At 41.7% G+C, this 12471-nt stretch overlaps 1 protein-coding gene across 5 annotated transcripts in view; it reads right to left on the minus strand.

Annotated features, from left to right (window-relative positions):
* Window positions 1-4901: 4901 nt before the first annotated feature.
* Window positions 4902-12471, minus strand: part of kmo (kynurenine 3-monooxygenase) — a 30640-nt gene continuing 23070 nt past the window's right edge. For all 5 annotated transcript variants that reach the window (XM_003228440.4, XM_008122103.3, XM_062961647.1 and 2 more), the window contains 5 exons: window positions 12320-12377; window positions 11612-11694; window positions 8398-8499; window positions 8233-8292; window positions 4902-7813 (listed from right to left, as the gene is read on the minus strand). In XM_003228440.4, the coding sequence (XP_003228488.1) occupies window positions 7655-7813; window positions 8233-8292; window positions 8398-8499; window positions 11612-11694; window positions 12320-12377 (462 nt within the window). In that variant the 3' untranslated portion in view covers window positions 4902-7654. The remainder of the gene's footprint in view (window positions 7814-8232; window positions 8293-8397; window positions 8500-11611; window positions 11695-12319; window positions 12378-12471) is intronic.

Below are 12471 nucleotides of genomic sequence, written 5' to 3' on the forward strand. Positions count from 1 at the left end.
ATAAAACCTTCAAACCTACCTTCTGGGGCCGTGGGAAGCCACTGGCCAACCCAGGGGGCCTCCATAGGCAACCTGGGGGGATCAGAACCACGTTTCTCCAAACGGCGGATACGGAAACCTCAATAACCCCCGTAACCGCAGGTCCGCCAAAACGCTCCGTTTCGGTGGCATATTCTTCCTGACTAAATCCTAACACTAACTGCTATTTCACTTTTTGCGCCAAGGGCTCCTGTGCTCAGAAAATAACCTTTTTGTTTAAAGGGACAAACAGCTGATTATAGAAACTTGCTGCCTCCACTCTCCTCATCCACGCCTGGGGATTGCTGCTGGGGATTTCAGCAATGGTTCCCCGAAGCTGCGACCCTGGAAGGGCGTTTTAGTTCTCTAAGGACCAAGGGCCAGCGCCGGGGCCCCCACAGAACAGGACTTTGTCAGGGATTCACCCTCCTTCTAACCCCATGGAGACTGCCAGCCTGCTGCCAAGAGATCCGGATTTCCCACTATGTCTTAATGCTCTAATTTCTCTCATTTCCCCTTTATATGAACTGTATGTTTATATGTTTATGAAATATTGGAATCAATTCTTTATTAACTGTTTAGCCAAATGTAACTTGGTCTATGGGTTCCCTGGAAGACCCCCAAACCCATCGGTTTCCCCTTTACATATATTTTATTACAGAGAAACTCGGGTTTTCCCTTCCCTTTAAAACCGGAAGGAATCTGAAGACGAGCCGCGATACTGCCGAATTGTCTACCCCCTGCATACACTTTCATTCATAACTCACTCAATTTTACACCAAGAATACCCCTTTTCATATTTATGGCTAGAATCGCCTAATCTTTAAAATATAACCACCAGAGATCATTTTGGACCGTTTTTTTCTCTCCTCGTCAGCTGATTGTCAAACTGCGTTCTTTGCGTAAACAGCTTCCCCGCCTTGCGCTATTAGCGTAGGAATGGCAAATAAGCTATAAATGTTAATATTTAGTACTTTTTTCGGTAATTTTGGTGTGAAATGGCTAGAATATGATTCTCTATATTTCTAAATTCCATTATCTCTTTTCCTTGTGCCTGACCTCACCCTGACCTTTTTTTCTCTCTCCCTGGAAGGAAGCGCCCCGCCGATTGAAAGGGAGCAATGAGCTTATCATACAAAGTTAATCCCAAAGTACATTTGCATGGGACAGGACAAAGGATCTCGGAGCTGGTCCATCAGTGAGGATCTCCACATGGAAGACTTAGTCATTTTTCTTTGGGGATCCAAAAGAGGCTTAGGAAAGCTTTTTAATCCCCACAACAATAAAGTTTCTTTTCTATATTGCATGTCCACCCCAGTCTCACACTGTAGGTAATCTAGGAACCATTGAAGACAGGAAAGCCGGACATAATCCTATCAATGTCTCATCCAAAAAGACAATAACTCTAGACTCCCCTTGTAGGCAAACGCCTCGGGGGGTCGATTTGACAGCCCGATTACACATGAATCATTCATCAGTACATTGTCTCTCCTTGTCCCACCTCCCTGCCTCCTGATTTGCTGCCGGGGAGACGAAGAAAGCCCGTGATTGGTTCCTGGAGCGAGGCGGGAGACCAAGCCTCCTCCCAGCTGGGACGCGCCGGCCAATCAGCGGCCAGTGGGCGGGAGGAAGAGGGCGGGAAATTTGAAGAGGCTTCACTTTGAAAATTGTATTAAAATGGCATTTTTCTCTGTATCCACATGCTTTGCCTGACGAACTATCACAGCAATTGCATCCTTTTCAGCTGAATCGCAATAAAGATCACCTCGGTGGCATTTCCTTCAACTTTGGCTGAGTCTTTCATTTCGTCTCAGGAAAATTAATAGATCTATAGATTGGGCTTCCCCGGCTCGCCAAAGTAGTGATCCCTCCTTGTTGGGATCATATTGTCTCCCCTCACTGGGGCAGACTTCCCAAGTGTTCTCGGTTGATTTCAATTAGACAATAACCCATTAATTAATACAAGCTAATGGGCAGGCCAAAAGTGTAATTGTAAGTCTAGTAGTTCAAAGCCACCCTCTTTTCTTGTCATCTTTGTGTGTCATGGATTTTCGCCTTGCTTTTTTCCCCTTGCCAGGTAAATTTGACAAGTCTTTTTGCTAATTTTTAAATGGCACATTGTTTCTCAGAATTAATTTTATTTGGAAAGGAAATATCATTTTTGAAAGATGTTCATCTTTATTGCTAATGCCTTCAGGACAATTCGAATTTCAATACTGATTCATCTGATCCCTAATGGAAATAAGGGTTTTTGTCTTCTAAGTGCACTACAGCTAGATGGGGGTCTGGAAAAAAAATATTGGTCTATGCTCCATTTTAGATTTTTCTTGTGACCACTACATATCAACTCTAGACAGTGATTTGTATCTTTCTGAAAAGAAGATATATTCCACAATGTTTTCATATTTCATTCTCCAACCATCATATAATCCCATATTGTCTATCGCGTCCCCTTCAAAAAACTACAATTTGGGTAGTTTTATTGATCTTTTTAAATATCCTTATGTCATTTTCTATCCAAATAATATTAGATTTTCCAAAGATGCTTCTGAAACCATTTTATTTATTTTTTTCCAAAAAAGGACCAGTTTACTCAGTGGGAGTATAAACTCTCACAATTGGAAATTTTTAATCCTTGTAGCTCAGTTTTAATTCCTGCATTTCTATCCAGGGGATCAGCAAAACCTTTTTCAGATGGAATTGAATGTTTGATATATCTTTTCCATCCTTTTTTTTTTCTTATCCATCACTGTATCATATTCCTTTCCTAGTCTCTGATTTTGCAGGCATTTAACATCTGATTTATCATGTGTTTCTTGGAGGAAAATTACATCATAGTTATGCTTATTAATTATACATTTTCTTCTTTTTTGAAGTAAATTTAACCCTCAAACATTCCTAGAAATAGTTTTCAAATTCACAGCTATTTTAGAGAAATATCACAGTCCATAGCCAATGCACCTTTTTCAAAAACGGTATCTAGATCCATCATGTCTTTCCCCTTTCATGTCTTTTCTTGTTCAGCATACTTTTACATCAGTGGCTCCCAACCTTTTTTTTTTTTGGCCAGGGCCCACTTGAAGAGGGCCCCCTTTGATCAGGGACCACTTTCAACGGGGACCATTTAACCGGGGACCACTCTCCAACATTAGTAACAAAAGGGTTATGAATAAGTTTTTGGTCAACTTTAGATTTGGTTTGGTTATTTGGGGTGCTGATTCAGAAAATTGTATTGGATAGACCACATCAGCTCTAGTTTCTGATACAGAAAATATACCATCCAGTAGTCACCATCTGCTTGCCCACAGAAAACCATATATTATTTAATAATCTAGAGCTGATGTGGTCCATCCAATGCAATTTTCTGAATCAGCACCCCAAATAACCCCAGGAACAGGCCTAAAAACAAAGACACCAAGTCAGCTCAGAATTGACTAGAAAAACTAACAATAAAAGAAATACAATGAAATAAATAAATAAAGGAGGAGGAGGTTTGCAGACCAGATTTTCATTCTTGCAGCCCACTGCTGAGCCGCAGGCCACGGATTGGGAACCACTGGCTTTGACAGCATTCTGAAAACCAAAAATATAACAGGTAATGAATTGTCTACTACCACCATGACCCCCCCCCAAAAAAAAACCCCACCTTGCCATGCTGCATTTTGAGATGTCAATCTGCTCTTTAACTTGGAGAAACACCAATATGCTAAAAGGCAGCCTAGCAAGGGATAATGCATCTTTGAGAGCAGAAGAAAGCCACAGGGTATTCTGAAGAAAACCCTGTGGCTAGAATCCCTCCATGTTTGCACTGTTGGTAAAAGTGTTGTGAGGTAAATATTATGTAAAAAAACCAGCATGGACTTGAATTCAGAACTTCTTGGTACAAATCTAATATTAGATACCTCTACAATCCCTCATTAGTCACTTACAGTGGCATAGGTAAGTCTTCACTGAAAGACAGTGGGCTTTTGATAATGGCAAGCAGGTGATCTGAATCAATGGTTTAATTCTTCCTTTGTTTAATGAAGTGAAAAAGCTCTGAATCTGCCAGAAAAATGCCATAAGAAATTTTGCTTTTATAACTGATTTAACATAAATGTAAGTATGTAAATGTCTGCCCAGTGTATGTCTGCGATTTGTACATGTGATGGATTACCAGCAATAAATCTCTAACACAATTCCTGAAGTGGGTTAACAAATTTTGAGGTGTTATTGTGCTGAGTTCAGATAACTTTTCCTGCAATATTTTTTGACAATTTGAGAAGATTCCATGATTCCATTTCTGTTTTCCCTTGGTATTAAACTCATTAGAATTGCCTCCGTTTTCAGAACAATAGTTTAAAAATGAATTATTTCTTCAGCATATATGATTTCTTAATGGCATGGCTCAGTTGTAGTGCAAATGCCAGGGGCCCAGAATGGGGAAACTGATATAAAGTGAAGCGTGAGGTTAGATGTAATACTTACCAAAGTGGTCAGGTCTCCACAAAGATACACCAACTGTCCACGATTGTGCACTAGATTATTTCCCTCATTACAGCAGTGTGCTAGCTTCCTTCTTCCTGCCTGTTCTGTGTTGAGGACTCTGCATTGGAAGAACTTTACACTCTCCATAATCAAACACACCCTCGGCCATGGTAAGCCATAGCTGCTATAGTTTATTTTGTAGGCACTCACACATTATGGGGCATCCTTCCAGTTTATTACATATTAGTACCCAATTGAATATATCTTTATCAGTCATGGAAGTGTCCAACGTTTCACTCAAATTTAGTTTTAAACTGTTTAATTAATTCCTTTGAGAAAATTGTATCATTTAAAGAAATATGGCAAACCAATGGTGGGGTGAACCATGCCAACCATCGTGGGCTTCAACAAGACCATGCAGAACCAGATTATTTATTTATTGTGTCAGAAGCTAACGGAGGGTACAAGTTGTAATGTATTTCAGACACAAGCAAAGTTTTTAAAAATTTGGTATCATACTAAATGTCCTTTGACCAGTAGTTGGCCACTTGGAGTGCCTCTGGTGTTGCTATACGAAGGTTCTCCATTGTGCATGTGGCAGGGCTCAGGCTGCATTGTAATAGGTGGTCTGTGGTTTGCTCTTCTCCACACTTGCATATTGTGGACTCCACTTTGTGGCCCCATTTCTTAAGGTTGGCTCTGCATCTCGTGGTGCCAGAGTGCAGTCTGTTCAGCGCCTTCCAAGTCGCCCAATCTACTGTGTGCCCAGGAGGAAGTCTCTCATCTGATGTCAGCCACTGATTGATGTTCCAGGTTTTTAGCCTGACACTTTTGGACTCTCGCTGTTTGGTCCTACCACACAGCTGAATAAAATCCCACATTTTCTGCTTTGAACTGGAATATATGGCAGAGTGGAATCAGATAACTCAGGTCAAAGCAGATATTGTGAGATTTTCTGCCTTGATATTCTGGGTCATATGCCTGTGTGGAAGGGCCCTAAGTAAAAGCTACCCCATGTACTTATTCTGGAGAGTGCGGGTCTGTTAAACAAAGAATTGAAAAGGCAGCTTTCTCTAGCTAGTCCCTTTTGCTTAGTCTAAGTAACCTTATAGTGTTGTTCTGAGGTTTAAATACAGAATGTGCATCCGTCCTTCAAAGGAATTGATTAAAAGAAAAAGTAGGATATAAAGTAAATCCCTCTCAGAACTGAAACAAACAAGATCAATACATCAATCTGCCAGCCAGCAACCCAACCATTTACCCTCCATTTCAAAGCCCAGCAAGACTGATCTGTCCTCATGCAGAAAACTATCCGCATGTACAGTTGCAGAAGATAAACAAACATAGGAGGACCAGGTCTCAAATAGACATAAACCACAAAAGACCATCACAAAAAAACATAGGCATCAGGCAATGCATATCAAAAATATAGTAACAAAATAAATGAAGATAAAGTTTTGAGAATTCATTTAACAGAGTGGAAAGTTGGTTGCATGTAAACCCATTGCATGTTGATTGAAGCTCAAATATTTGCTCAAACCTTGAAGTGTATAGCATGTTGTGTCATTCAGTTGCATCATATGTGTCATTAGCACCTTCAAATCTGGTGAAAAGTTTAAACAATGCAGACTATCAAGTTTATATGGCACCTTAATCAATAACTTAGGAAGCTGGGAGATGGATCCATCATCACTGACTTCAATGACAAGTTATGATGGATCCCCTACCCAGGCTGGCCCCACAGTTGCAACCTATGCTGTACGTTGCCTTGCCCTGTTTCCCCTCAAGATCCACTTCTAGATTGGGTACTTGGGCTTCAAGGTGAGCCCCATGTGGACCATCTGCTGTGTTGTTTAGTGGGTTCACCATGGTAAGCATGACCAAAACTTAGCAGGAATAACCAGACATAGTTGTAAAAAAGAATTAACAAGTATTAAGACAAAACGGATCACAATTAGATACCTGTAAAGAAGTATGAATTTTAATTTACAGATGCCATGTTTAACTGTGTTTTAAAAAAGGTTAATATTTCAGTTACTCAGCCCTCAGAGTTGGTTGCCATGGAGAAGGGGGAGGAGCCAACTGGGTTAGCTGAAGAGAGAGTAGAATTTGGAGGGAAACTCAGTCAGTCAGTGTCTGTGGTCAGCGAACCACAGGGAAGTCTGATTCTCAGTTGGAGGATCAGGGTGGCTTAAATGTGGGTTTTGAGTCCATTCTAAAATAAGTTTGGTGACTTATTTTAGGTAGTCTGTGCCCTGATAAGGTACAGGGAAGTCTGATTCTCAGTTGAGGGAATCAGGGAGGCTCAAGAGTTTATTTGAGTCAGTTTAAAATAAGTTTGGTGGCTTATTTTAAGGTAACCTGTTTCCAGATAAGGAACAGATAGTCTGTGACTGAAATTCACAGGGCAACTGCAGGTTTAGGCAGTAGAGAAAGAAGTGACATTTTAGGAAGCTTGAATCACCTCATTCTGTTATTGCAATTGTTAAGGAAAGTGCCTCTAAGTGAGAATTGTATCCATTAAACTTGTGCCTGAATAAACTTGTTGTTGTTCTCTCAAACATCTCAGTCTCTGTCATACATACACACATCAAGAATAAACAAGAAGAAAGAAGAAAAATAAAAGTCTCCTCTCTAGATAGCTAGTGGCTACGTATTCCTATAGTGGTGGCAAGAGTTGATAATCCCCTTAACATCTGGTGGCCGCATCATAAACATTTTTACCTCAGGTGGCAGCGTTTAAATAAAAACATGTTTACTAACTGGTGGCAGCTGATATAAAATATATAATAATTAATTAATAGAACCATCATCTTTCTCCACAATTGGTGTCAGAGGTGGGATATTTAAAAAGATTCCCCCCTGCCTGAGTTCTTTACATTACCCTTGAACTATTTAATCATTCCCAGCTCCCCTAAACCCTATTCAGTTCTTCTCTTTAGCTGACTGTAATATCTTTATCTTTTTCTATGTTCCTTCTGTCACAAACAACTTCGGCTTTGTATCTGTCTCCCCAATAAATCCACCTCTGCATCATCAAAGATGGGATTGGCTGGAACAAACCAGGCTTGCCCAGTTCCTCCCTTCACACATGTGGACTTGGGGAAAAATGAATATTAAAAACAGGAGTTCATTTGAGACGTGAGGCTTCTCTTTCTCTGTTATGCTTTCAGTAGAATCGTGGAACATTCCCAAAGATTTTAAAGCTATCTCCTCTCCACATATTCTTGATAATGAAATCGGTTTGTTGCTTTATCACATTTCTTAGTAGATAGATGCCACTCAGTGCTGTCACTGCTCCAATGCAGAAAAGGCCTCTGTTTATTACCTAAAAGAAGAAACTCAGTTTGAGTTATAGATCACAATACTGCAATAGGAAAAAATTGCAATATTTACATCATCCTATATTCGGAAATTATGAATGAGCCCAATTGGACTCAATGGACTCACATCTTAGTAGGCATGCATTAAACTACAACCTAAAGATACCACTGTTCCTAAAAAGAATGTTAAAACTTTAAAAGAATATACAGTAATAATAGCTATTTATATGGACACCCGAATGTTTTAAATAATGACCAAATTCTGCATCTGGAAGAGTCGCTATGATAACAGTTTTGTTGTTGTAGGAATGTTTCTCACTGCCCCTTCCTTCCCCCCCCCCCAAAAAAAAACAAACAAACAACCTAATGTAGATGCAGAAAATGGCAAAAATTTTCCCAGCAAATGCTTTTGAATGCAACTGACCTTATCCTGCCACTTCCATCTTTGCACAGCTTCATGATACCGGATTCTGGAGAAGGTGACCTGAACCAGATTACAAAATCACAGAGTTAAGTTGCAGAAAGAGAAAGGAAGCCATTTGGAGTTGAACCACATCAGTGCTGCAATATTTAATGGTAGGAGTCTTACCATGGTATACAGAGGGATGACTGTGTAGGGGAAGAGGGCATGAAGTAAGTTGAATATTTTTTTCCGAAAGATGAACCACCTTGAATTAACAAGCTCACGCATCTGAAATCACCAAGAAAGGCATTCACATTCCACAACATGTTTTGGTACTCAATGGTCAACTAACTTATTTACAGGTTATGTTGTTCTATGCATTCACATTGACTATGTTTTATGGCAACCCTGTCAAAGGGTTTTTCATGGATCCCTATCACACCACAATGACAGCTGGTTGTTGATGCTCTATCATACCGTCACCACACTTACATTTTTTTTCATCTGCACTAATGTTACATCATAATTTGCACTGGGTTTTTTATCTGCATTAATGTTGGTTTTACCATTCTATTTGCCCCACTTTGTACTTTATAAGTTGAAACAAGGGTTAGCTTCTATACACCTCCTTCCATCCATACAAATGATATAAAAACAAAACCCCAATCACTGCTCAAATCTCTCATTACAAAGGTTGGCACAGGAAAAGAAAGCGTACACCAGTGGTTCTCAACCTTCCTAATGCCACGGCCCCTGAATACAGTTCCTCATGTTGTGGTGATCCCCAACCATAAAATTATTTTTGTTGCTAATTCGTAGCTGCAATTTTGCTACTGTTATGAATTGTAATGTAAATATCTGATCTGCAGGGTGTATTTTCATTCACTGGACCCGATATATACTCGATATGCCCAAATTTGAATACTTTTGTTGGGAAGATTCACTGTCTGTTTCTAAAAAGGAAGACAATGACAGGCAGAGAGATCTTCAACCTTCTCTGCCAAAGAATTTCCTAAGACCAACAGAAATATGTGTTTTCTGGTGGTCTTTGGCAACCCCTCGCGACCCCCCAGGTGTCTTGACTCCCAGATTGAGAAATGCTGGCCTACACTATCCCCTGCCATTTTGTGTCTTTCTCTTATGACAAATAAAATTGTTGCAGGTTGTTCTCTTCAAAACTGTGTAATTTCTACTTATTAAGCAGTGATAACACTATTACTGCATGGCATCATTACAGTTACCCTTATCACTGCCCAAGTCTAACACTGTGGGAGGTGAAACAGGAACAAGCTATACCAGTGGTTCCCAAACTTATTTGGCCTACCGCCCCCTTTCCAGAAAAAATATTACTCAGTGCCCCCTGGAAAGGGGGCGTGGCTTAGAGGGGTGGGCGTGGCTCCTGCTCAAGAGGGCGGGGCTGAGCCTCTCCCCTAGTCCAAGATGCAGGGCTGGGAGGGGGAGCTGGGCGGGGCCACAGACGGGTGGCCAGGGATGGGATGGGTGGAGTTACGAGCTCTGAGGCAGGGCTGAGCTTCTATCCCTGTCCTGCGGCGCCTGCCAGGACACAGGGGGCGGGGCTAGAAAAGGGAGCAGGGCCTCTTCCCAAGTGCCTGATGGAGCTGAACCTCTATACCCAACCCCCATGTTCTAACAAGCGCCTCAGGGGAGGTATACAGAGGCTCAGCCCTGTCTCGCACTCTTGGGAAGAGGTCCTGCCCCTGCCCCCTAACACTGCCCTCTGTGTCCCAACAAGCGCCTCAGGAGGGGTATAGATTCTCAGCCCTGTCTCGGGCTCTTGGGAAGAAGCCACACCCACTTCTCTAGCTCTGCCCCCATGTCCTAACAGGCACCTCAGGTGCTCAGCACTGTCTCCGGCACTTGGGAAGAGGCCCCGCCCCTCCCCTGGCCCCGCCCCCATGTCCTAATAGGTACCATCACCGCCCCCTGGATCGCTGCAGTGCCCACCAGGGGGCAGTAGCGCCCACTTTGGGAATCACTGGGCTATACATTCCCCAACCATTTTAGATATTTTAATCCTGTTAGCAACAAAACACTAATCATTTTTGAGGCTATCTTGTTCAAAAATTACTTCATTTGCATTTATTGAGCTATAATAATGTTAATATAGCATGATATTACACCATTATTGTGTTATTATTTTGACTTCAAAATGTTTAATAGATTATTATGATGTGTAGTATCACAGCAAAACAGTGGAAAAAGTCTCTATAGTAGTAAAGGTAAAGGTTTCCCCCTGACATCACATCTAGTTGTGTCCGACTCTGGGGGTTGGTGCTCATCTCCATTTCTAAGCCGAAGAGCCGAAGAACCTCCAAGGTCATGTGGCCGGCATGACTGCATGGAGCGCCGTTACCTTCCTGCCAGAGTGGTATCTATTGATCTACTCATATTTGCATGTTTTCGAACTGCTAGGTTGGCAGAAGCTGGGACTAACAGTGGGAGCTCACCCCGCTCCCTGGATTTATACCACTGACCTTTTGGTCAGCAAGTTCAGCAGCTCAGCAGTTTAACTGCTGTGCCACCAGGGGCTCCTGTCTTTAGGGTACCGTTTCATTATCCAGGCAGAGGCCACAGTTATTTTCTTGGGGTGTCTTGTTTTACCCACCCAAGCACTGGAAATATTCAGAGAGTTTCCTACTGAAGCAGTCTTTGACCTGAACCACACCTCCTCCTGGAGCCCCCAGTGGCGCAATGGATTAAACCCTCTTGCGGGTAGGATTGCTGACTTGAAGGTTGGGTTGCTGACCTGAAGGTTGCCAGTTTGAATCCAACCCGGGGAGAGCGTGGATGAGCTCTCTCTATCAGCTCCAGCTCAATGTGGGGACATGAGAGAAGCCTCCCACAAGAATGGTAAAAACATCAAAACATCCAGAGCGTCCCCTGGGCAATGTCCTTGCAGACAGCCAATTCTCTCACACCAGAAGTGACTTGTAGTTTCTCAAGTCGCTCCTGACATGAAAAAAAAAAAACACTACACCTCCTAATCAATTGGTCTTGCAATTAAGTGGAATGAGAGATCTGCACTGAAACTGCCTATTGAATCATAGTGGAGAAGGAAACAATTATTTTCAGGATGAAAAATACTACATTTACAATGACTGTACATTTCAACAGCACCAGGACAAACACAATGTCATGCAATAAGATTGAACAAAATCAGGCCTAAACCATTGCTATGATGGTGTAATGGTGTGGTGCAATAAGGACCGTGGTAAGAATTCTTCAGAAGTGTTTTGTCATTGCTTACGGCTAAGGCTAAACGAGTATGAACCTGCCCAGGAAGTTCCACAGCTGAGCAAGGATTTGCACCCTGATCTCACAGAGTCCGAGTCCAATGCTCAAACTACTACACCATGCTGGCTTTCCATTTTAAACTCACCTCTACATAATTGTACATGGATAAATCTGAGATTGCATGGTCATCAGGCACTCTCAGTCTTGAAAACTCTGGAAGGCAAGGACCTAGGGGAAAAGTAAGGTCATTGCACATAAGTTCACAGGTAACCTATAGCTTTCTCCAGAGTAGACACTTCGAAAAAAGCTGCAGCCAATCATGGCCATCTGGCAAATATAGCCTGTGTGGGGATTTTGTGTTAGCATCTTGCTGTTGTAGAAGTGTATTTAACACTTGTGTGTGTGGTTTAAGTATTCTTCTTTACATTGTAATTTCTACTAAATGTATTTCATTTTCTTTTACTCTCCCAGAAGTGAAATATATCAGGAGTTAATCACTGGATCTCTTTTAAACACATTTCTACTTTATTGATAAAACAGTACAGATATATAAACCCCACTTGCCTAGTTTCCTACAGACCTCACAGCCTCTGAGGATGCCTGCCATAGATGTGGACGAAACATCAGGAGAGAAGGCTTCTGGAACAGGGCCATACAGCCCGGAAAACTCACAGAAAACATGGAAGAGATTATAGCCTTAATGCAGAGAAAGCCAGGGGCAAGTGACCATATGCAGATGGACGGCCTGATCTCAACCACACCTCAAAGGCATTGCATGGGGTATTGTGCAAAGATAACAAGTTAATTCACATGAAATCGCAACAACCTTATATGTGCCTTGATGAATACTTACTGAAATCATTTTGGAACTTCTCCATTAATTCATCAAAAACCAGGCAATCTTCAAATCCCTGAAGAAACACAAGTGGAAGGTGGTCAGCTATTTACATTCTTTCGGCTCTGTTTATGACAGAACTTTTGAAAGGGTGGGAAATCTATCCACCA

This window comes from Anolis carolinensis, chromosome 1 (assembly GCF_035594765.1).
Source record: "Anolis carolinensis isolate JA03-04 chromosome 1, rAnoCar3.1.pri, whole genome shotgun sequence".
NCBI classification, from domain to species: Eukaryota; Metazoa; Chordata; class Lepidosauria; order Squamata; family Dactyloidae; genus Anolis; species Anolis carolinensis.